Consider the following 26,719-nt stretch of genomic DNA (forward strand, 5'->3'; position numbering starts at 1 on the left):
ATCTTCGATGTCCCCACTATTTTTATGAGTTGGAATAGCTCCACGGGACTTCGTGACACCATTATAGACACATTACAGAATTCGTTTGACATCTACCACACTCCAAACTGTCTTTGAGCGCAGATCCTAATATTCAAAACGATCAACATGAAGATCTCCGATGTCTAAACTATTTTTACGAGATGGAATAGCTCCGCGGAACATCGGTACACAATTAGATATATACCACAGAATTCGTTGAACATGAACATGATATTATTCATACGTAAATTACTTTACTCTTACATATAAATGTTAGTCTTAGTAACATCCACTTCCGTGCAATACTGAAACCAATTATATTGTCGATTGAATGTGTTGCTTTATTCAGTTTTTGGAACGCAATCCTTATTTATTGGTTAGACTGTCATCTCATGATACCCCTTGGTGGTTTCAATACGTATAGAAATGGTAAACTCTTGGGTAAACATATCGTATAAAATATATAATATGTATAATAAGTATGAAACAAGTAAGTATGAGAGTACCAACGCCTTCAGGGTGCAACTTACTCTAGTTCTGATCGATTATGGAGTAGCAATAATTCACATGTATAGCCCAGCCGGTCATCAAGAGACGCCGTGGTACTCGTAGATCAAGCTTTATTCTATAACACTGTAGCGATAAAAGGAACGAAAAAATTGTGGATGCGATGTTTGTGTGTATTGTGTACGTAATGATGTCCATTTAAGGTGAAGCGTTGTGACACTCAAATTTGTATGTAATTGTGCCATAAGAATCATCAACCGTGGATTTGTAGTGGTGGAAACTTCCAACACCAATTCAGTAAGCATACACGTGGGATTAATTTTTTGTTAACATCCGACAACAGTAAACATTGCACGCATTCGCAAAAATTCAGCCCAATTTAGGCGCAGTAATAATCAATACAGTCTAAGTATGGGATTCGCTGATGGAATTTGTTAGAAAAGCATTAGTTTTTCTTTGATTTAGGTGAATATTCATGGATTATGTTTTCACGATGCTGGCTGTTTATGTTTACATCCTCAACCGTTGTTGCCAGCTGCTCAAACGCACCAATAAAAAGATCATTTTTTGCTCCGATTTTTCAATTTTTACAACGCACATAAAAACAGACTCAATAAGATATTATTATTGCATCAATACCTAATGCGTTAGGAAAAGATTGATTAATTTTATCGATATTTTACATGTTTCTGCTATGATTTCACAATAGTTCATATCGACATCACTGTCTGCTGCTGATCAATGACTGCTTGCATACGACACTACCGACGACGTGCCGAGTGTTGAAACCGGCGACGTCGTTGGCATGGTGCGTTACTGGGGGGAATTTTTTCACTTTGTTCACTTGCTTATATATCTTCCCTAAATTAGCGCTATGTGATGATATCTTTATATCGCCGCATAGATTGAACTTAGAACTAATTCCAGATTTACTTTTTTAGTTAGAAGATGGTCAGGTATGTTGGCAATATATGAATTAAATTTATCTGTGCATATCGGGGTGGGTGGGGTAGGTGATTGTTTGACTGTGTTGGTAAGCCGCAAGGCAGCCATTCTGAATGACATGTCATGAAGCCTTAAGCAATTCCAATTAACAAGATTTTTATATAATGGTGTAATGATGTTCCATGGGGCTCCTCCAACTATTACACAAGCTCGAGAACCTAAGAATTGCTCTGTTGATCATGTAAACCTCCAAGATCTGAACTCAAGAATAGTTTGGAGTACCGTTTATGTTTTGGTAACACTGCGATTTGATAAAAAAATAGTTTAATTATGTCTCAAGTAGCAATGCCAACTTCAAATTAGGATTGAGGCCCCGTAAAACGCTTTGTTGTTTATGTAAATCATTAAGATCTGAACTCAAGGAAGGTTTGGAAGCCCTAGAAGAACCCAAAAAAATATTCTACCCCATATTTCTACTTTTTCATGGTTTGCATACGTTTTTGAAGCAGATTGTCCAAAATTTATGTTGAAATACGACGATCCGTATTGAGTCGGTTAAAATGTTTCGCTCGCTTGCCAAAGATTAATTAGGGTGAGGATAGTGAAGGATATGCCTTGGGGGCAGTAGGGAATATGTCCATGGGCTTGACGATCCATCGCCAGACTAAGTGCGAGTTGTGGTGCCTGCTTAGGATGTGGTGGGGTTTAACAGTGTGTTCTCTTGAACTATAAGAAGCTGCATAAATCCGCAAGTAGGCTCTGCCAAAGCGACCGTGTGCCGCTCAAGCACAAGCCCAAGTCCTGATGTTGGGTCCCTAAACAGACCTGACACGACGGCCCACGAAAGGATCACGATTGGAAGCTTGGACAATGGAACTGCAAGTCGGTAGTGTAGAATCGCGTCGTTTCGGATATCAAACTAAGCACGTGTAGTCGCGTTGGTAGATTAAAAGACAATGTTCTTTATTCATTAGGGATATATGTATCTCGGCACTCATGTAAGGATGTCAAAGTGTATCTCTACTCAGGTATGTTATTATTTATACAAAACAAATGTAATAGAAATGGTGGGACCGAAAGTACATCTCTCCCTTCCTCAAAATTGATTGATAGTGCCAATCTTATAATCCTTAAAGTACAATGGTTGCCTAACTTCTACTTCTCTTTTAGCTCGAGACGTTACCCCCGAGGTTACCCCTTCGTCTAGTCTGGTTTTCGAGAGATCTCTATGTTTTCTGTGACAGCTTCATTTTTATTAGTTGATGTTAGGTTCGGATTGATTTGTGTTGATTCTTCGACGCCCTCTGTAACATCTGCTTCATCAATATTGTTTTCGAAATCCATTGTACCAGAAAATAGCTTTTTTTCCTTTCTCTTATACTAAGTATACGGTGAAGGCTATATGATCGCTCCAAAAACAAACTTTTTATAGAAGGCCCGGAGACCCATAGTGTTATATACGAATCGACTCAGTTCGACGAATTGAGTGTGTGTGTGTGTTTTTTTCTTTCTTCCTAAGCAATGGAGGGGAAATCTGCTCAACAGACATCCTGGGTTGGACGTCCAGGAAGTGCTGGGTTAGGGACCACCTCCAACAGCAAACGAGGGAGGCAGGACTACATCCCCGACCCACTAAACCGTTTCCATTGCTGCCAAGCCCATAGTTCCTTCGGTATAACCAGAAAGTAATGCTTCAAAGGGGGGCAGTGCACAACGCACCCTCGAGGTTAGCTGCGTGTCCTTGCAGCACCGAATATCGTGACTCGCTTTTTTAGAAGAACACCATGGTATCGTGCCAGCGCATTGCCGGCTTTCAAGGTGGCCTTACCACGCCCTATGTCCTCGGAAGGTGGGAAGGGTCGACTTCGCGCCTGCTTCCCTCTGCACGGCTGGTATCAAGAATGCTGATGCCGCGTGCACCCCAAAGTGACCTCTCTGCGATAGGGCCAATTCGCCATCACACAGAGGGGCTTGTCGACGCGATGCCTACGGCTGCATCAGCCTTGACGAGGACCCCTGTTCGCCCTCGGGCTCAGAACTCGCCCGGCTGACCGACGCCGTGAAAGCGACGATACCATGTTGTTCTTTGCACGACTACTTGTTAAATAAAAGGATCGAGTTCGACCACAGGGCACCGGTATGACCCATGAAGCCGACTTCGAACCCTTAGACCACCTCTTATTTGCGCCTGAACTAGCCATTCCTCGAGTCCACGCGCCACCTTCTGTGTAGCTCCGAGACGATTTGGACGATAGCCGATAAAACGGCATTCCAGCCAACTTCATCTTTACACATCCTCCGAACTAGATTGTCCGGGGTAGTTTCTAGACCACATGGAGCAAGCATGTGGTCACGCATTGTGCGAAAACGTGGGCACACGACCAACACGTGTTCCGCCGTTTCCTCTAAACATGTGCACACCGGACACTCGGGCGAGGCCGAGTGTCTGAACCGGTGCAGAAACTGTCTGAAGCAACCATAGCCTGTAAGGATCTGGGTCAGGTGGAAAGTGATTTCCCCATGGCGCCTCTTGACCCACGTACCTATCTCCGGTATCAATCTATGTGTCCATCTACCCTTAGTGGAACTGTCCCACGCACGCTGCCTGCCTGCCTGACAGTCCTACGGATGCCTCTCGTGCCGCGCATTTCGAAGCACTTTATGTCTTCACCGATAATGATGTCAATAGGCATCATACCGGTGATGACGCAAAGTGCATCGTGCGACACGGTACACACTTAAAATAAATCGCCGAATTCGGTAAAATTTTACCGAAATCTCAACAGCAGAACTGTTCGGTAAATAATTTTACAGATTTTCGGTGATTTTGACAGTTGAGCAATGGAAAAAATTACAAAAAATCTGTAAAAAAATTACCGAACAGTTCTGCTGTTAAGATTTCGGTAAAATTTACCGAATACTGTAAAATGAGTTAAGTGTGTACGGTACGCGCTCGCAACTCTTAGGCACATGAGCCTATACGTACTTTCTAACTTCGTTCTGTAGCAGTTAATACGCAGGGCCGTGCCTCAAACTGGCCCCCTATACCTCAGTATGGACAGAGCGACACTAGCCAGAAGCTTGCGCTTGCTGGCATAAACCGCAGAGCTATTGGACATCATCCGGGATAATGCCACTCTAGCTGTGGAGGCACGCTTACAGGCGTAATTGTCGTGGCTACCAAAGGTGAGCTTATCGTCGATCATTACCCCCAAGAGTTTGTTGAAGCGTTCAGAGGTGACCGCGCAGTTGCCTGCCCTTATCACCGCTTGTTGCTCCGACTTTCGGTTCTTAACAACAACCACCTCAGTCTTGTGGTGAGCCAGTCGATCGATCCACCGTAGACCTCCAGCGTAATATCGTCAGGGAAGCCAACGATTACCACGCCCACCGGGAACTATCTCCGCGGATTTGGTAACCGACAAGATAGCGTCTACGGTCAACTTACCCTTTCGGAAGCCAAACTGGTTACTCGATAGACCATCCGCACCCTTCCCGACGTATCAAGCAGGCATATTGGTCTATATGCCGACGGATCCCCCGGTGGTTTTCCCGCCTTTGGCAATAGGACCAAGCTCTGCCTTTTCCAAGCTTCAGGGAAGACTCCCTCGTCCAGGCATCTCTGCATGACAGATCTGAACATCTCGGGAGCCTCAGCAATGGCTGCTTTGATGGCCAGGGTCGGGTATACCGTCTGGTCCTGGCGCCTTACCTACGCTAAGGGACTGTGCAACCCCGCAAGTTCCGGCACAGTTACTCCCTCGTCGGCCACCTTGGCCCCTGGCAGCTCCACAAAGTGAGGCCAGGGATTTGGGTCATGACGGGGGAAGAGCCCCGCGATGATCCTCTCCAGCATCTCTGGAGACCGCTCGGAAGGGGTCATCGCCCCACGTGTCTTGGCCATTACAACCCTATAGGCGTCACTCCATGGATTCGCGTTGGCACTTTGACACAGGCGCTCGAAGCAGGCTTTTTTGCTTGATCTAATCTCAGTCTTCAGAGCGGCTCTAGCAGCCACGAACGTCACCCATCGTTCAACACGCTCCTCTTCTGTGCGTGCTCGCTGCATCCGCCTCCGTGCCCGTAGGCAGGCGCGGCGCAGGTTCGCAATTGCTTGAGTCCACCAGTAAGCCGGTGGCCTCCCATGCCTAGGGTGGACTTTCCTAGGCATGGTTGCATCGCATGCACGCGAGAGTACTGTTACCAGCTGGTCGCCGCTCAGACCGAGAGTATTGTGATAGCGGCGGAGCGCTTCCTTAAACACCTCGTCGTCGAAGTATGATGTCTTCCACATACGAGGGCTAGGTCTCGCCCCTTCTTCCGTACGCTGAATGCTGATCGTAAAGTCGATACTGTAGCGAGGCGCCAGGTGGTTTGTGAGTGTAGCCATCATCTACCCTCCAGGTCGAACTACTCGTTTGGCCAGAGCTCCAGAACGTAACGTCGATAATCGACTCGGCCCAGTTCCAGCTATAGGTACTTTTGGTACCGACATTGGCCAAGTCCACATCCAACATGGCCAGTGATTCCAGCAAGATCTGCCCCCGTTGATTCGGATTCTCCATTCCACGGCCCAAGCGTTGAATTCCCCCGCTATCACCACCGGGCTACGCCCCATCAAGTTAGCCGTCAAACAATCCAGCATACGACCGAACTGCTCGATCGACCATCGAGGAGGCGCCGATTACCTCGCATTAAATTGCATTGCATTAAATTCGACGCAAAATCCTGTCCCATTGTTTCCAATTAAAAATTGGCCAGACGGATTATGGGCTCCGAAGTTATGGCCAAAATACTAATTTCAGCACCTGCATGGGAAAATCACTTTTCTGGCACTTATGCTCATCCGATTGACTTGCAATAAGTTGCGTTCTGCAGGAAATTTTACAATGCAAATAAACCAATATGAAAAATAAGAGCTATTTACTATGCCCAACCCTTTTGAATGAACGAGAAAGGCACCATCACCGCTAGGTGGATTAATCTTGTTTTTTTTTTATCAAATAGGTCATTCATTTTAAACTTATTATCTACAACCTACAAGATACCCGCAGGAGTCTCACAGAAGAAGAGATTTTCTTTTTTATATAAAAATGTAGCGGTTTCATATCATTGTTCCACGGCGATCGGTGAAAACCTCAAACCTGTATGAGTCGATATTGAAGGGACCATCGACCAATGGAAATATCGAGATGTGGAAAAGAAAATCCTTGGAGAGCTGTTCGAAGGATCCATCACAGTAGCTCAGAAAATATTTTTTAATTTGACTTAACTTATGTCATGGAACATCGACTGCATTATGCAGGTAGAGCTGATGCATGTATATTTTGATGTAAGAATGAAATGTGCTCACCTAAGGGTAAACCGGGCACTTCAGAGCTTCTAGAAATGACCAATTTGATCAGTAATCAATTTCAAATGAAGAACAATTTCAAAGGAAAAACCAACTATCTGAAGACTTGCGGCCAGGGTGGACAATGTGATCTAAATCAATTTCAAACGTATAACCATATATTTGTTGGAAAAACATGGAGATAGAGCTGCCGCAAGCGGCACGGTGCATGCTAATATAAACATGAAAATGTCCTCTCCTACAGGTTCGCAGGGCACCTCGTAGGTTCCAAGAGTAGACAATGTCACTAAGCGACTCCAAGCGCATGACCATCTGTTTGGTATAACGAAAATAACGACGAAGGAACCGCCGCATGACATATGTTGGTGTAAAAATGGAAATGTCATCGTCTACGTGTTCTCCGAGGGAACTTCATAGGTTCTAAATGTAGCCAATGTGGTCACTTATCGATTTCGAGCGCATGACCATCTGTTTGGTTGAAAACCATGACGGAAGAGCCGCCGCACGGCATATTTTGGTGTTGAAATGGAAATGTCCCTTTCTACGAATTCCCCAAGGGCACTTCATAGGTTCCAAGAGTGGCCAATGTGGTCACTTATCGATTTCAAGTGCATAATCATCTACTTTGTGGAAAATCATGACGAAAGAGCCGCCGCACGGCATATTTTGGTGCTAAAACGGAAATGTTCCCTCCTACGGGTTCCCCGGGGCACCTTGCATGTACCAGGAGTGGCCAATTTCGTCGGAAGCCCTCTCATGGAACATACATTACTGTTTTAAGAGAATTTATGAAGATGGCGATCGAAAGGCATATATGGAGCGATTTTTGTGCTCATCTTTTATGGCCGACAAGGTCCCCGAACGATCGGATTATGACACGTAAAAAAATTTAATGTTGTTTATTATTAATATTTCTAATACTTTTTTGCCAAAGCAAGCGCTTAATGACATGTATAAGAAAAAAACTTATACATCGCATTAGTCACATACATTCGGAAACTTATACTTTTCATTAACTTATGAATGTTATTAGCTTTTTGATATGGGATCACTCATTAGGTGGCAAAATGAAGAGTATAAGTATTTTCGAATGTTTTTTTGCCATAACATATAAGGTTATTTTTTTACGTGTCACCTATAGGTAAAAAGTTATTCTACTTTAAAGTTTCGTTTTGGGTCATATTGACCCCAACATCTTACTAAGGTTAATACAAAGAATGTCACAACTTTTTGTTTTGGGTGTAGGTCCTTCGTAGCTTAGTAGGAAAAGCACCTGCCTTGCGTACTGGGGTCGTGGGTTCAAACTCCACGGGAGGAAGAGGTTACCTTCAATACATTTTTCGAACTAAATCTTTCGCATGTTGTGCATATGCACAAATCAAACATAGTAATTCACAGTTGTGATTTGTGAAAGTGGGCCATGATACTTCAAATTCATTTTTTTTATTTTTCTTGTGACTTTCTAGACAAAAATATAATTCCCGCCATAGTCTGTGCGCGTCGTGGACGTGCGGTTATGGACGGCTAGACGCATGTGCTGTGGAGTGTGGTTTCGATTCCCGCACTGGTAGGGACAAAAAATTTCATTAGCGGAAAATATTCTGCTAGATGTTCAGTTCACCTTTGTTCGAAGACGGTGATTCTTCTTTTAAACCAATAAAAGGAACATTATTTTGCTAAGAACTTATTTGTATCAAATTGGAAATTATAAAAAAATTCTCATGTGTCGCGAAAGAAGAAGTTGCCCCCATTAGTTCTCGTTTGAGGAATATCCGTAGTCACGATGTATCCCCCTCACAAGCCTTTCCAACATAGCAAATTCTGGGGGGTCCCGTAGCGTAGTTGGCTACACGTTCGCCTTACAAGCGAATGGTCATGGGTTCGATTCCCAGCCCCTCCACCAAACCCTCGTCAGTCGCCGGATCCGCAGCCCATACGGTGGCGTTCTGGGGTACGCGCCTTACCGTTACGGCTGCCTGATGACGACTGACAACTTGTTCTTCTCGGAGGCATTCCTCCAACGTTACCCGGATAAATGGCAACCGAACAATGCAACGATCATTGGATAGACGACATGGACAAACGGACACAATGGACTCACGATGAGATGGACAGGCAACGGCAACAACAATGATAATGGAAAATCTAAAAAGAGATTCTGTGTGGATTCTGGCAGCAGAATGCCACAGTAGATCTCGGCACAGTAGCGGTTAAGTAACACAGAGTGCCTACCAAATAAAGAAAGGAATAAAAAAAAAAAAAACATAGCAAATATTCGCTGTTAACTATTTTAGCGACATGTGTTTGTAAAACAATGCCGTGTGGCATTACGGTGGTGAGAAGATTTATGTTCTCCCTTTTTCACGATAGTTTTCCCTGAGAACATGAAACGTGAGTGTTGGGATTGACGGACGGTTAGGGCGCAGATTGCACAGTTTCTCCGGGGCACCAACTTTGGGGTGGTAAATACGCAGTCAGCCTAAAATGACTTCTTCGCACAAATCTAAAATATCATTTGAAAACTTGAATAGAACATATACTTCTTTAACCGACAATCTTTTGTTACACTTCTCTTAAGTATTGTAGTTTATAGTGTAACGGTACCAATAATGGAGGTAGATTAGTAGTAGATCAACAAAAAAAAATATTTTTTTAAATTGGTAATTATGGGAAATTTAAAGTTTTAATACCTTAGCCAATAGATAAACTAATAAATTTGCTAACAAAAATGAAATTGGTGTCATTTAGCGTCAAAAACTACCAAATATCGCTTGCACCACTAATGGGCACACTGTTCCTTTAGTGGCGGTAAAATTTAATTTTGGTTCCCATAGTGGAGCTATCCATTGATTTGTTATGAGATTCGCCACTATTGGTACAGTTGCAGCACTATAGGTACAAGGTAGTCAATTTTATTAAGGAAAATCATTGTTTTCAATAGTTTTTCGGGCTTCTTAGGATAAGTTTTATTTGACAGGATATTTGAAGCACGGCGCATCAACTGAAACCATCGTAAAGTGTATAATTATGAAAAATCTCATTAAAACCCCACTACCTCCACTAAGGTTACTTTTGTACGTTATACTTTATCGAAATTAATTTATTGGCTTTATTCGGTGATAATTATACTACTCAAAGCGAAAGGGAGTAGATGAAAGTATTGAAGATACAGATTTGATTGACACCGCAAGCGAGCGGCAAATGTGAAAGTGAATAGAAACTGAAGATTAGCAGAGGGCCATATGATAGAACAAACATTGTTGAATTCGCTGTTATTCTGCCTAACGTCTACCCAGGAACGGCTTGGATAGTGACGTGGTGATCATTGTACCAGCCTGTCTTGGTACGTTATACTTTATAAAGACTACTAATATCAATTACTGCATGCTTAAGTTATTTCCCTGAATTTTCACTTAAATAAGAAAAAGAATAATCTTATTTCACTTGCAAGGGTTTGTTCATCCACCGTTCGATGGTGATTCGTTTTTGATCGCAAATATTGGTCTTACAAAGCACTGTGCACTGTTGGGGTTTACGGTTGATGACTATCCATTTCTTTCCAGGGATGCGATCGGAATGAGTGATAAGGGCGGCATTTAGAGTGGCGGTAGAAATGTTCCCTTCACATGTCTTTCAGCGCGCTTTCTGAATGATGTAGGTAGTCACGTTTCGGTATTCAATTAGAGTTCAGTGAATTTTCGTGAAGCGCCGTTGGATACGTGACGAATAAATTTTGAACTTGGATTTCCCAGTTTGATAATGGAATAATCTTTTGCTATTTAGCATTAACTTGTGCTTTATGGAAGATAGATGTGGTTCCAGTGTACATGGGAATTTTTCTGGTACATGATTTAAGGGTGTTTCAGCAACATTTGTCATACGAAACTTAGGATAACAAAAAAACATTATTCACACCTGACACGATTCATCACCACCGAGTGATGCTGCCATTGTTTTATCTTTTATCGCTGTTTCAACGGTGTATTATCACACTTGCTTTGGGTATCCAGAATCCACCACGAATTTAACATAGAGCAACAGATGTTGCCACGGTAGCATGAACAGTCACATTTGTCTGGCACCGTGATTGATTACAGCACGAATGTACTAAATCAGCTACCGTATGTAGTAAAGGCAGGTGCTGGAAAACTTGGCAGTAAATCAGTGCGTGTGAGAGTTATTCTAAAAGTGGCCCGCGGGAACGTTTTGTACAGTTCAAGGGACCGCCAATCACAGAGCCATATAAAATGGGGTCATCCGGAATATCTAACGGTCAGAGTTGATTCTATAGTGTACCGGTGATAACTGGAACGATGGTGTCTTTTTTGTTTGGTTTGGCTGCAATACATTTTGTGGTGGTATCGTATGGTGTTAGTGCAGGGAAAACCAGTTCCAGCTCGAAGTGTGAAAAGTCTTTAACAACGGCAAGTGGAACTAAGGCTCCTTCAGGTAGATCCTTTTAATCGGAAAGTGAATTATTTTCCAGCTAGATTTACGTTAGAACAGTATTTCAGAGGTGATTTAACTAATTAGAAGAATTTGAAGAAAAAACAACAATAGCTAGATATAAAGCTACTATGGCAGAATTGACAGGTTCTACAAAACTTAAATAATTTTAAAAATGCTTATGTTTTGACAATGCAGAACTAAAATTTTCTACAATTGTCACAAAAACTATAGAAGCTCCAAATCAATATGGTTGATACAAATATTAAATGAATACCTTACCAACAATCGGCGGGACAGATAATCATATATTGTGATCTTCCCAAATAATCCTGACCTGACCCGAAAGGAAAATTGGAACTAAGAACTTTATTATGTTTCATTTAAACTGTTGTTGAAAGAATTATGCAGTGTTTAAGTTGGGCCAATCAAATTCTAATGAATGATGTGTGTTGCTTGGAAAATACATACTAAAAATTTTGGGAGAAGGATGGTCCAGATGTGCCATAAACCATTTTTGAAATAATTGTTCAATATTTCGAAATTTTATAACAATAATAGTCCCTAATTATGCGCACTTCAACATTGTGGTAATATTTATCATGAAAATCGCAGCATTGTAGTTTTGCTTCTGAGAATTTAAAACTATTTCGTTTATTTGATAGGCTCAGGCGTGTATGACACTTAACGGAGCCGAGACTCTTTATGATATTTACAATCTATATCATTATTATCAACAGTTAGTAAGGGGTCAGAAACATAGACCAAGATACTCGTGGTGACTCTAGGTTAGATTGCGTAATTTCAGGAGGGAAGAGGTTGGGACTTAGGTTTGAGGTATTACAGCTGCTTATCCGGGTATATGACGTCATTAACGGTATTGCGTAGCGTCGCGCTCAAGCTGTGGTTCGTCAGGGAGCATCTTCCGGATGGCCAGCGCTTCATGGTACACGGAACATAAGACAGAGACAAGAAAAAAACTGAGAAAGAAAAAAAAGGTATTAGACTTTAATGTCAGACGAGCAAAGAAAGGCATAGATAGCCTGCATATACGCCACATCGCGGTTCCCCAAAACACCTCTTACTTCCCTGTAGGGTTGTTTACCTCGGGCCACAAGGGTATCCAATAGTTGCTCTCTGGAGGCGTCATTTTCCGAGCAATATCAAACTACGTGATCGATGTCATCGTAACCGGCTCCACACCTACATAGGTTGCTATCGACAAGTTTTATTCTGTAGAGATGTGCGTTTAGTGAATAGTGATTAGACATAAGCCTCGACATCGTGCGAATGAAGCCTCGGCTTAAGTCCTCACCTCTGAACCACGCTCGCGCAGAAACTTTGGGAACTATGGAAAATAGCCACCGTCCAAGTTCATTGTGTGACCAATTCATTTGCCAATTTTGAAGAGTACTCTGACGAACTAATGGGAAAAACTCGTTGTTCGAGATTTGCCTATCGTAAACTTTACCTTCCTGTGCGCCCACCTTTGCTAGCGAGTCCGCCTTCTCATTGCCATAGATTACGCAATGGGATGGGACCCATACAAAGGTAATCTTGAATGATCTTTCGACCGAATCACGCATCTGCTCTTTTATTTTTGTATGAAAGTAAGATACGTGCTTAACAGGTTTTATCGACCGAAGTGCCTCGATAGAACTAAGACTATCCGAGAAGATGAAATAATGGTATATGAGCTGATTGGAAATTGTCCCACAATCGAAATTAATTGCTGCCAGCTCAGCAACATAAACCGAGCACGGTTCTAGAAGTTTTCGGAAGGTTGTCGAATTTTCATTGAAAACACCGAAGCCAGTGGATCCGTTGATGCGAGAACCATCAGTGAAATATCTGTTGTTGCAACTGACATGTTCATATTTTTCAGAAAAAATAGGGGGAATAGAGTAATTTCGAAAATGATCTGGTATTCCTTGAATAGCATGTTTCATGGACAGATCGTATTCAATTAAGGAGTTGTCGTTGAGGAAGTTAACTCGAAGTGGATTATAACATGGAAGACAAAGATCTGACCTTGAGATAAACTCTTCAGTTCAAGAATTTTATCGAAGTTTTCTAAAACAAGTGTGTTACTTGTTCCATATTTGATAAGTATTCTAAGTGAGAGCTCCCAGAAACGGTGCTTTAAAGGAGTGACTCAAGCAAGCACCTCCAGGCTCATGTTATGCGTTGAATGCATACAGCCAAGAAAAATACGCAAACAACGATATTGAATTCGTTCCAATTTGATCAGGTGGCAATCAGGTGGCTGCTGAGTGCTGAGTGAAAGCAGAAAGAGCCATACTCTAAAACAGAGAGAATAGTCCTTCTATAGAGTTTGATGAGGTCTTCCGGGTGAGCACCCCACCATGCACAGATAAAAATATGTTGTGAATTTAAATGTATTTTCATGCACATATTTGAAGCATGCAAATAAACGTAACAACAAATCAATCTCAATGTTCTTTTCAATCAAAATAAATTTAAACGGTGCTTGCTTGTAAAATTCAATCAAATCTAATTGAATATCGAATGTTAATTTGTTTGTTGGGATAAGCTGCAATTTTACACGTCGTTGAATTTTCAAAATTATTTGCTGTGTGTTCCGGAGATAGAACGTAGAAAATGGATCCATTTCCGGCATTTTTGTATCAAATACTCAAAATGGAGTTTCCAGGTACATTTAGAATCAAACATGACCCCAATGTATTTAGAAGATAAAGATTGGTTGATGTCATCATTCAACAGTTTTAGTTTCAGTTGAGCTGGGTACCGCTTCCTAGTAAACACAACCAACTGAGTTTTTTGCGGTGAAAACTCGATTCCTAAATGTCTGGCCCAAACAGTCAGATTATCTAGGGTACTTTGCAATGGTCCTTGCAAGACATCTGCACATGGACCTCTTAGAGAGACCACGGCATCATCTGCAAGTTGTCTCAGCGTGCATTGTTCTTCCAAACAATTGTCAATATCTTTAACATAGAAATTATAAAGCAAGGGACCTAAACATGAACATTGGGGAAGGCCCATGTAACTAGTTCTGGAAGTTGTCAGAGTGCCGAGTGTGAAGTTCATTTAATTTTCTGACAACAAATTGTACAAGAAATTATTTAAAATAACGGGTTTACTGTGCAGATTGTCTGACAATACTTCTATGGAAACTGAATCAAAAGCGCCCTTAATATCCAAGAATACTGAAGCCAATTGCTCCTTGTGCGCAAAGTCCAGCTGAATATCTGAAGAAAGTAAAGCTAGACAATCGTTTGTTCCTTTACCTTTTCGAAAACCAAACTGAGTATTTGAGAGTAATGCATTTTGTTCGACCCAATGGTCGACTCTTGAAAGGATCATTTTTTCCAATAACTTTCTCATGCATGATATCATGGCAATCGGTCGGTATGAATTGTGATTAAACGCTGGTTTCCCAGGCTTTTGAATAGCTATTACTTTGACCTGTCGCCATTCAGGTGGCACAATGTTGTACAACATGAAACAGTTGTACAGGTCAAGTAATCGCCTTTTTGCGATATCTGGGAGGTTTTTAAGAAGATTGAATTTGATGTTATCGCATCCCGGAGCAGAGTTATTCGATGAAAGAAGAGACATAGAAAGCTCCAGCATTGAGAATGGTCCACCCAAAGAACCGGGATCAGTGACTGATTCTCGAAATAGCGGTTCTGCTGGTACGGAATCTGGGCAGACCTTTTTTGCGAAGTTGAATATCCATCGATTGGAGTATTCTTCACTCTCATTGGTGGAAATGCGTTTCCGCATGTTGCGGGCCGTTTTCCAAAGTGTTGTCATTGAGGTTTCTCGCGATAGTCCCTCGACAAAACGTCGCCAGTAGCTACGTTTTTTAGCCTTGAGAAGATTTTTGAGCTTTCTTTCAAGCCTCAAATACTCTTCGAAAAGCTCGGACCTTCCGTGTTTACGGAAAGCCTTGAAGGCATCAGATTTCTCGGAATACAACTTAGTACATTCATCATCCCATCCAGGAGTGGCTGGTCTTCTTATGACAGATGCACTTGGAACGCGTCGTTTCTGAGCTTCTAGTGCGCTTTTTTTTAATTAATTCGGTAAGGAATCGATATTCATCCAGCGGTGGAAGAACATCAGTTGATTCAATACCAATTTTTACCGCCGATGCAAATTTTGGCCAGTCAATGTTTTTCGTGAGGTCGAAAGGAACATTAACTGGCTCAGATTGTTGATAGCTACTTTTAATTGTGGTAACTATCGGCATATGATCACTACCATGGGGATCTTGAATTACCTTCCACGTGCAATCTAATGATAGTGAATTTGAACATAAAGACAGATCAATACGGCTTTGTTGACCATTTGGTCCTATTCGAGTTACTTCACCAGTGTTCAAAATATTCAAATTGAAATCGTCACACAAATCATAGAAAATAGGCGCTCTATAATCGTCATACGTTTCGCCCCATCCAATACCATGTGCGTTCATATCACCCAATATCAATACTGGAGATGATAGGAGGGAGACTGCGCTCCAAAAATGTCGACGATTAATAGAGGCATTTAGAGGAATGTACACTGAAGCTATGCAAAGATCTTTATTCTTCACATTTACTTGGCATGCGACGATTTCTAAGCCGGGAACAGTCGGAATGGGAATTCTGTAGAAGGAGTAGCATTTTTTGACCCTGAAAAGAACGCCACCATAATGATCATCCCGATCTTGGTGAATAATGTTAAAATCGTGAAAGTTGATTTCATCTTCAGAAGAAAGCCATGTTTCACAGAGTGCAAATATATCGCAATCGGAATTGCGAATCAAAAACTTGAACACGTCTAATTTATTTTTCAGACTATGACAGTTCCACTGCAGTACAGTGATTGTATCTTCGGTATTGGCCGTATTATCCATCGAAAGATACAATTTCTGCAAGAAGGGGCCATGAAACAGTCAATTGCTTCAGATAACTTTCAACTGTTGGAATAAAGAGGTCAATGATTGGCCTCAATGAATTCGGAATATTGAACAAGTTCAAAAAACGGTCCACAAGGTCCTTGAAGGAGATCAATCCTCGCTTGGACGGAATACTTTTTCTAGAAGTGCGAATTTGTTTTTTTCTTTCGTTGATTCTCCTAGCTGGATGTTTCTTCGAAACATCGGATTTAGGCAATGGCGGGAATGTCTTACTGCAACTAGGATCAAAAGAAGCAGTAGGGACAGATTGCTTCGGGATTTTAAATAAACCCCCATTACCTTCTCGATCCCGGGGAAGACGGTTGCTTCCTCTTTTCGGGCACGTGTACCTCCGCAGAATCATCCATGTCGGCTGCGTCAGAGTACAATTCGTCAATTGATATGGAATCATAATAATCACTTACACGAACGGTGGCTAAAATAGCAGTCGATGCAGTGGCTGTGGTGGATGTGTCTTGCGACCTAACCATTTCCGCATACGACTGCTTGGAGCGCTGTACCAACGAGCGCTTCACTTTTTGGGTGCGCTTTTTGTACACCGGGCATTCTTGCAAACCATGGGGAGGGTTCAAACCACAATAAGCACATTTTGTTGCTTGTTGCTGGCAGAACTCCTCCCGATGTCTTTCTGAGCATTTGCCACAACGTGGTTTGTTGTCACAAAACTCGTCAGTGTGACCAAGTTGTTTGCAGTTGGTACAATTAAATACCCTTGGCACAAAAAGACGCACCGGAAACAACATATTTTCTATATCGACAAACTTTGGAAGCATCGAACCGGCGAATGTCACCCGAAGCGAGCCTGACTTGAATAAACCTTTTGCCATCTACCGTGGCTGCTGAATGCAATTCCTTGCAGTCCAGAATATCCACGGTAGATTGCAGGGCGTTCTTTAGGCGACCTTTCCCTGCAAGCACATCCTCGCAAGTCAAGCTCGCTGCGTTGATTACGCCTTCTATCTCGACCTCCCGCGAGGGCACATAAACTAAATATTCAACATTGTACGCCCTGTCGCCAGCAATTTCATTCGCCACCTGGTATGTAGGTGCGGTGATGCGTAGTTTGTTCCTGTTGATTTCGCTGAATTTGGCATGCTTCGTAAAACGACGCGTCAAATCTCGTTTTATGCCCAGAAAATCTAGGCTCTTCACTTTCTGCCGAAAGTAAACAACCCAAGGCCCAGGCGAAGCCGCATGGTACAATCGTGTGCGAGTACTATCTTTTGGAGACCCATTGCCTCCTACTGTCTCTGCCTCCATTCTCACCTCGCAAGGTGGAAGGATAATTATTGCTTATGCTAACTTACAACTAATAGCTTATTAGAAAAAAAAAATATCTATTAGTTCCGCTCTGTGACGGAAGAACAATAAAGCAATCTCTTCCACTTATCTGCGCCTGCTGCTGTAGGTAGCAGCAGTAACAATAGCCTGCTTCACTGGCGTCGCCAGAAGCAGCTACTTCACTCGCCGACAGCGATCGCCTTGGATCCGTAGGTAGGAATAGCACCACACAATACAACTCGCACTACCGAACACAATCCGCGATGAGACACAGCACACACGTCTGGCTCGTTCGAACTATCGGCACGGAATGAGATACTACTTGATACTTGATGGGCTACAGCTCTTCGATGAACCTACGCCGAATGGAGTATCCTTCTCCACTGGACTCGATCCTGGGCCAATCGCTTCCAGTCGCCCTGAACATTGAGCGCCCTCAGGTCCTCTTCAACTGCAAAAAGCCATCGTGTACGCGGCCTTCCACGAAGCCTGCGGCCTCTTCCGGGTTCTCTACTAAATGTTATCTTCGCTTGACGTTCTTCCGGCATACGAACAACGTGACCAGCCCACCGTAGTCTGCCGTGTTGTATAAGCTTAATAATATCCAGCCCTTTATACACCTGGTACAATTCGTACACGCCGATCAGCCTCCTTTAACGTCCATGTTTCATGGCCGTATAAAGCCACCGGAAGAATCAGAGTAGTATGCTGCCGTAATCTGGCAAAGTGACGTATACGCCATTTTTCAAAAATGGTGTTAACGGTTAGTACTCATCGTACTTTTTAACAGAAAAATGGAAAACATTTATGTTGTAAAATGGCACATACGTCACTTTTTCAGATTACGGCAGTATACAGCGTGAGTTTTGCTTTCGTTTGCAGACTACGGGACTTAAGCTGGTTACGAAGTCCGTAATAAGCCCTATTTGCAACTGTAATACGCCTTTTCACCTCGCGGGTAACATCATTATTGCACGTCACTATTGTTCCAAGATACACAAATTCTTCTACCACTTCAAATTTTTCACCATCCAGCACTATTTAGCTACCACCACCACTAATGAACCCACGTTGATTGCCAGCGACCAAATACTTCGTTTTTCAGGAATTGATCGTGAGTCAAATCCTCGCTGTCTCCCTCTCAAAAGGCACAAAAGCCTCTTCCACGGCACGGCGATCAATCCCGATAATATCGATATCGTCCGCAAATCCCAGAAGCATATGCGATTTTGTGATAATGGTACCGCTTCTTTGCACACCAGCTCTCCTAATCGCTCCCTCGAGCGCTATATTGAACAGTAGATTCGAGAGTGCATCACCCTGCTTTAATCTATCTAAGGTAACAAATGACGTCGATATTTCATCCGCAACCCTTACACTTGATTTCGAGCCGTCCAACGTTATACGAATCAGCCGTATCAGATTCGCCGGCAAACCATGTTCAAGCACAATTTGCCATAATTCATTCTGTATCACTGAAACGTACGCCGCCTTGAAATCAATAAACAGATGATGTGTCTGCAAGTTGTACTCCCGGAATTTATTAAGGATTTGTTTCAGGGTAAACATTTGATCCGTCGTTGATCGGCCCTTACGAAAACCTGCTTGGTATTCGCCGACGAAGGACTCTTCAAGCGGTTTCAATCAGAAGTGCGAAGTAAGAAGTGATTAGTGGCGATTGAAAAATGAAAAGTGAGAAGTTAAAAGTGAGAAACTCGAAGTGAGGAGATAAAAGTGAGATGTGTGAAGTGAGAAGTGAAAAGTTTATAGTGAGCAGTGAGATATTTGAAGAAATTAGAAGAAATGAAAAATGAGAAGCGAGACGTGAGAAGTGAGAAATGAGGAATGAGAAGTGAAAAGCAAGAAGGGAAAATTATATGTTAGAAAAGTAATAAGTGAGAAATGAGAAGTCAGAAGTGAGATATAAGAAGGTATAAGTGAGAAGTGAAAAGTGAAAAATGAGAAGTATGGAGTGAGAAGTGAGATGTGTGAAGTGAAAAGTGAGAAACGAATAGTGAGAAATGAGAATTAAAAAGTGTGCAGTGAGAAATTCGAGGTAAGAAGTGAGTAGTGGTAAATTAATAGTGGGAAGTGAGAAGGGAGAAGTTAGAAGTGCGACATTTGTAGTGCGAAGTAGTACTGAAAAGTGAGATGTGCGAAGTAAGAAATGAATAGTGAAAAGTGCGAAATGAGAAGTGAATAGTGGGGAGAGGGAGGTGAGAAAAGAGAAGTAATTAATGTGAAATGAGGTGTGAGAAGGGAGCAGTAAGAAGTGAAAACTGAGAGCCTAGAAACGAGAAGTGAGAACCGTTTTTTTCCTGTTTTTTTCCTTTCTATCATCTTTCTTCTTGTGTCTTCCTTCTTCTTCATGTCTTAAGCAGACCCCAGACGACAGAAAAAGTTTGACAAACTCTTGCATATTGAAGAAAAAGATTGATGGTGTGAGTACGATCCCAATATATTGAAATAAATATTGATGGAAATCAGAAAAGTTTGATATTCTTTTCAATATTTTTCTTCATCGCCTTCGCAGTTTGCCCACAGGAGTCGACGACGGTTGAGTGTGTGCGTGTTTTGTTGGCTATACCGCTATTTGATTCGTAGTAATTCACGAAAAAATTGAATTTTTCTTCAGCTACGGCCACGGCGAATAATCAGTGAAAATATTGAAGACAAGTTTGATGAAAGGTTTGATGAGAATAGTATTGTCAATATATCTCTCGTCTGAGGTCTGCTTTATGTCCCTCCACTCACTGCTCACTACTCAACATCTCACTTCTCATTCCCCAATTATCATCTCTCATTGCTCACCCTTTGCTTCTGTTTATCTTACTACTCATATCACACTATCCTCACTTTGCAACTATCACATCTCACTTCTCACTCCTCACTTCTCATGTCTCACTTCCCACTACTCACATGTTACTGCACAGATCACACTACTTAATACTCACTTCCGTTTCTCAGTACTCACTTCTCACTACTCTGTACTCATTTCGAACATCTAATTTCTCACTTCCCAGTTCTCGCTGTTCACTATTCACTTTAAACATCTCTCTTCTTAATTCACTTTATAAGGAAACAAATTTAAACTATTCGGCTAAATGGCATTCGGTCAAATATAAATATATTCCGTATCTCGATACCTCCCTAACTCGATGGTCCCTTCAATATCGAGTAAGGGAGAGTTCACTGTATCTCCATTTTTCATGGTATTTGAGAGGCCTCAGTAAGCTACTTTACCGGGGTCGCGTTACCTACATCGCGCTGGAGGGGTTGCCACCTTAGGTATAACTGACGCGATACAGCATTTTGTTAATCAGCTACTGGGTACAAGGCAGATGCTGTTTGAGCCACACCTCCTGGTGAACATACGCACGAGGCGTACCTTCTCACTCTAGCTAATGTCAGAAGGACAACAGTGCCCAGGCTGCACTACCAACTAGGTACACAACCCTTAGCTGGCGGTCTTTTGTCATCGGACGACCAGTGGAATCGTGACATAAGAACTTGTGGGAACCAAAGCTCTGTTCGGCGCTCTTTCCTTGATGTCAACCCACCATTTTGCAGCCTGCAGAAATACAATCTATATACATAAAAATGTATTTCTGTATTCTGTATGTTCTGTAAATGTATTTCCGAAACTACTGAACCGATCGACGTGAAATTTTGTATACAGGGTTTTTTCGTTCTCTCCCCCTCTGGAAAGGGTGGCTTCCATACACATGAAACATAAATTTCTCTAATAAAGAAAATGGAAACAAATATGGCATGTGGAGAGTTTTGTTGACAAGAAATATTTCTATGATGAGTTGAGACCCCTCCCGCTCCATAAGGGCTGCATAACTAGAGAACGAATCAAACAAATCGAACCAAATTCTTTAAGAAATTCATTCAAAAAAAGTTCTTGCATTGTAGCAGGATTTTTTTCAGGAACTCATTTTAAAACACCTTCTGAAAATTAATTCGAGTATAATCCAGAAATTTCTTCGACTAAGGTAATTTCTTAAAGAATTCGTCTAGCAATGTTTCATGAAACCTTTTCAGAAATTACTTCAATCTTTCGGAATTTTCTTTAGGAATTCCGTCTGAAATTCTTTTGCAAACTCTGTCTTCGGAAATTATTTCTGGAATTCTGCCGAGAATCTGGAAACGTACATCAATTTATTTCCGTTGGAAATTCCATTCCTTTGGATAGTTCGGAAAATCAATTCCCTCGACTCGATAATTTATCCATTAATTTATTCGACAATTTCGTCCGGAAACTCTTTCAACAAATCTAGTGCAAAATTCTCGGAATTCCCAAAACAATCCTAAAAGAGTTTCCGAATTAATTTCTCAAAGAAATTTAGAAAAAAATCCAGAGGAAATTTCGTACATTCTTAGATTTTTCCAGTAATTCTTCCGGAAATTCCTTGAGGAAACCCATGACATATGCCTTCAAGAGTTTCCTCTAAAAGTCTTTTAGGAATTCCTTCCAAAGCTCCTTTAGAAATTCCTTCGGAAATCTTTTAAAAAAGTCTTTTGGAAATTTCTTCAGAAATTCCATCAAAAATTCTACTAGGAATGCGTTCGAAAAAAAAATCCTCTGAGAATTCATTCGAAATTTTTCCCAATATTTAAAGTAGCCTCACTCCTCGGGAAATGTTTCCGTCGGATTTTGGTCCTCGTGCATTTGGAATGGGGATTTTGATTTTCCGTGCCCAAATTCTCGAAAACATCGCATATGCAAAATTCATGGGAAAAAATTCCGCGGACCAAAGTCTCGAAGTGTGAGGCTACCTTTACTTCTGGAATTCCTTTGGAAATTCATTTAGGAGCCTATTTTAAAGTAATTTTGGGATGAATTACCAGTTAAATTTTAGAAGGATTTTTTAAAAGAATATCCAAAGGAATTTTCCACTGAAACGGAAGAATATCTGATGAAATTCCTGAAGGAAAATCCGAAGGAATTCCATAAGGTAATTCTAAAGGAATTCCTAGATGAGACAATTCGAATGGATTTCGGAAGGAATTTCCGAAGGATTTTATAAAGGAATCGTTGGAGAAATTTTCTAAACTATTTCTAGATGAATTTTCTGGAGAAACTCCGGGAGGTCTTCAAAAAGAATTCCAGGAGGATTTCTGAAAACATTTCTGGAGGAATTTTTGAAGATATTTTGGAAGGAAACTGAAAGAATTCTTGAAGAAATTCCCAAAGCTATTCCTATTGGAGCTCCCGATAAAATTTCAAAAATACTCCGGCAGTTCTTGCAAGAACTTCTTCATAAATTTATTCAGAAATATTTTCAGAAATCCTCCAAGAATTTTTTTTGAAAACCTCCCGGAGTTTCTCCAGAAAATTCATTTAGAAATAGTTTAGAAAATTTCTCCTACGATTTCTCTATAAAATCCTTCAGAAATCCATTTGAATTGTCTTATTAAGGTATTCCTTCAGAATTACCTTACGGAATTCTTTCGCGCGCGTTCTTAGATAAAGGCTCTATTAACGTTCAAAATCTCACATGATTTCGATCCCTTATTTTAGATCCTTGCTTAGTGCTAATAACCGAAAAAAAAACTTCCGAGTAGGTTTTGACTTGATACAAAATTGATACAATTTTCGCACTGGAAGTGCCCCAGGGTGTTGAGTTTTGCCAAAAACTATTGATCTGTTCCGAAGAAATCGAAAGATTCGTGCCAATTTGTTCAAAAACAGTTTTTTGTTGTTTTCTTAAAGTTTTGTAAAATGGATTATGCAGTTTCTCAAACAAATTATTAAAATGTCATTTCTTGTTTAAGATGAGTTTATTATTGCTAAAGATGGTCTAGTAGTCAAGAAATTTGATTATATCGACACAGGGTGAGTGAATCCCAAGGGGCAACTAACTCTAAACTTTGAGATAGTATTACTCATTGTCCAGCAATAGTATTTGGTGACATTTCTAGTATTCATGATTTCCTTCAAACAAAGATACGGTTGCTAGCTCGGTTGTTATGGCGTTTGCCAGTTAGCTGTTGAAACACAGTGCTCCTTCATTTTGTCACCATCTGATTTCTACTGTCTACAGATTCTAGACAACTTTCAAACTGCATTTCATATTCCTTGTACCATCAAGCCCTAGAGATTATCCAAGTTGTTCAGTAATTTTTTTAGAATATGAAGAAGACAGAAATTATGTGTTGCCTAAAACCGGGTGGACTGTGTGGCATTGTGTTTCATGTTTTCTTAACCAGGGCTCTTCGATCAGTTTGCCATAGATACGACGAAGTTTTTCGCTAGTATTTGTTAGTATTTCTGAATACTGTCGAAAGTTTAGAGTTGGTTACCCCTTGGTGAATCCTGTATTAATATGTCCAGAGCACATTGAAATTGAGAGATAACGAGATGTAGATAGCAAAATGTATGTGGCTTGAAGGGACGGAAAAATTATTGACATACGGGACCGAGGAAATAATCGACATAGGGAGAGATATCAAGATATAGATATAGAACATCGAGATGTCGACTGCATTCTGATTTTCAGGAAGAACTTGTGTTGGATCATATTTGGTTCTTGGAATAAAACTAGTCATCCGATGACCACGATGTATCATGGAATGGTACTAATCAGAAGCCTTGCAGAATTTCTTAGGAAATTCTGAAAAGCTTGACATATTGAATGGTTTTTACACTGTTTAACTTAGAAATATCATACCGGAAACCTGAGAAGCTGTTGAATCTGTTTTGTGGCTTCCATGCCACTAATGCTATTAGATTTTTTTTTATTTATGGTAAAACTCCTAATTGTTTGACGTGTCCATGACCAAAGAATGACTTGTTACATTTAAAAATGAAATAATGGTTTTGGCTTTTCATCCTGGAGTGGCCACTGGATAACTTGTTGCAGTGCGGAAAAAAATCTTATGAGTATTTTTTGGTTTCTGATAAAATTCTGGAGTGTTTGCGCTTTCCGACGAATGATTGCCTTTACTGTTCAATTTTGATATTTTCTAACAGAAATTCTAGGATTTCCGAGGCTATTGTCTCGTTACGCAAATATTCATCTAGCTATCAATCTGAATTTATTTTTATGAAGTTTAAAAGAGTTTAAGATGGAAAAAATAGATTTTTGTTGTTCGTTGTAGGCCTATTAGGTTACTGGTTCCATGGTGTTCTGGAACCTGTTCTGTGACCCCACTGGTCAAATGATGTCCATCCGATTATTCCCATTATACATTCTACGATACGATACATACATACGATTAGAATAAGCCAGAGGTTATGAGGTTATTGGGATACTGAACATTTTTTAATTTGAAAGGGTTCGAAAAAAATATTTCTTCAAAAAATGTTGTCTCCCCGTGGCTACGACACTGGGTATCGGAATTGAACAACAGTCGGTTGCGTTTGAATCACAAACATGTGTTTCTAAGATTTTCTTAACACTTTTTTCGGAACTTTAGAGTTTTGTGAAAATATTTGTGTTTCACTCTTTATGGTTTTAATATTATTCATTCTTTAAAAGCAAAGTCTGGAACATTTTTGATAATGATGTTTTCATTCTAATCACTGTAATATAATACCATTTACTCAATTTTCATTCTAAAACTCCATTTTTATCATTCCATCATTTCAGGACCGTACTGCCCGGGTGATTTGATATTCGAGGATACCTTCGACAATTTTGAACTTGATACTTGGCAACATGAGAATACATTGGCTGGAAATACCGTAAATGATCAAATAAAGCTTCTGTTTATTCCCCTCGATTGGCATTTTTCTTGTTATTCAGCAGAACTGGGACTTTCAATGGTTTACGAACAATCGTTCCAACTCGTTTGTAAAGGAGGGAAATTTATTCATCCGTCCTACGTTAACAGTTGACGAGTTTGGCGAAGCGTTTCTTCGATCCGGAGTATTGAACATTCACGGCGGAACACCTGCTGATCAGTAAACTTGTCTAATCTCGTGAAAAATATTTTGATGTTTAAAATTTTACCATTCATCCTCAGATGCAGCAAGCAAAGCACGTTTGGCTGTGAACGCGTAGGATCACATATCCACATCCTCAATCCGATCAAAAGTGCCAGTCTCCGGACTGTGGATACATTTGCATTCCGGTATGGAAAAGTGGAAATCAGTGCGAAACTTCCAGCTGGGGACTGGATGTGGCCGGCAGTTGCATTCCTTCCGAAATACAACTCATACGGAGCGTGGCCTGCGTCTGGTGAGATCGATTTGCTCGAATCGAAAGGGAACCGTGACTTGATCAAGAATGGGGTTAACGTTGGCATCGAACAGGTCACTTCGCAGCTGCAATTCGGTCCGAATGATGGATTCAGAGATGGTTCGACGACCACTTTCACTAGAAATGCGGAATCCGGAAAGGGATATCACACAGGCTTTAATCGCTACCAGATGGAGTGGACCCCGGATCATATAACGTTTAGCATCAACGACATCGAAACGGGAACGGTTAAGGTGGGAACGGGATTTTGGGCTCGCGGGAACTTTAACATCACTGCACCGGGGATGGACAATCCGTGGCGGTTTGGCAGCATTATGGCACCATTCGATCAGGAGTTTTACTTTAAGATCTCACTGGCAGTTGGGAGCAATGAGTATTTTTCCGACGATGATATCAACCCGACGAAGAAGCCGTGGAAAAACGACTCGCCTCATCCGATGACCGATTTCTGGAACGCAAGGAATGACTGGCTGCCGACATGGAATTTAGATGAGAATGACGCTAAAGATGCATCTATACAGGTGGATTACGTCAGAGTGTGGGCTCTGTGAAGCACGGTGAGCTGAGTTGATTATCGAGTAAATTCCAGTAGTTAAAATTATTTACTAGATGTTTAAAACTGTTTCTAACAAATTTGGACAATACCTCATTCAGCGGGATTGGCCAAGCAATTATATTAGTCATTTATTATTACCGCCTCCCCAACAGTTGATTTAATCGTGACATGTTCCTCCTTTCACAATAATTATATCATAGTTATTAGATCCCATAAGTTTCAGTGCTGGACATACCATTTTTTTTTTTTTTTTTTTTTATTTTTTTTAATTCTTTATTTAGGTGTTTTTTTAATTCTAGATTAAGTTCAACACCGATACTGGACATACCAGTTTCAAGTACAAATGGCAAATAAAACAAAATAGTAGGTTTTCATCAATTCATACTACAGAAATAGATTTACTGTGTCGTGAGTTGGTTTACTCAGTTGTGAAATCCCTATTGACCTGT

At 41.1% G+C, this 26,719-nt stretch overlaps 1 protein-coding gene across 2 annotated transcripts; it reads left to right on the top strand.

Moving 5' to 3' along the window:
- Positions 1 to 11,028: 11,028 nt before the first annotated feature.
- LOC134227345 (beta-1,3-glucan-binding protein-like) lies at positions 11,029 to 26,506 on the top strand. 2 transcript variants are annotated; one of them, XM_062708755.1, is made up of 4 exons: positions 11,029 to 11,275; positions 25,103 to 25,197; positions 25,259 to 25,416; positions 25,479 to 26,506. In XM_062708755.1, the coding sequence occupies exons 1-4, from the start codon at positions 11,140 to 11,142 to the stop codon at positions 26,263 to 26,265; spliced, it is 1,176 nt and encodes a 391-aa protein (XP_062564739.1). In that variant the 5' UTR covers positions 11,029 to 11,139; the 3' UTR covers positions 26,266 to 26,506. The 2 variants fall into 2 exon arrangements, with proteins under 2 accessions (XP_062564739.1, XP_062564740.1); XM_062708756.1 differs by having other exon boundaries at positions 11,034 to 11,275; positions 25,262 to 25,416.
- Positions 26,507 to 26,719: the final 213 nt, after the last annotated feature.

The sequence above is a fragment of the Armigeres subalbatus genome, chromosome 3 (genome assembly GCF_024139115.2).
Source record: "Armigeres subalbatus isolate Guangzhou_Male chromosome 3, GZ_Asu_2, whole genome shotgun sequence".
Taxonomy (NCBI): Eukaryota; Metazoa; Arthropoda; class Insecta; order Diptera; family Culicidae; genus Armigeres; species Armigeres subalbatus.

Coding starts and splice junctions, on each gene's coding strand:
- LOC134227345 (XM_062708755.1), top strand. CDS start 11,140: ATGGTGTCTTTTTTGTTTGGTTTGGCTGCAATACATTTTGTGGTGGTA. Junction 11,276..25,102: donor TGGAACTAAGGCTCCTTCAG/GTAGATCCTTTT, acceptor CCATCATTTCAG/GACCGTACTGCCCGGGTGAT. Junction 25,198..25,258: donor ATACATTGGCTGGAAATACC/GTAAATGATCAA, acceptor CTTGTTATTCAG/CAGAACTGGGACTTTCAATG.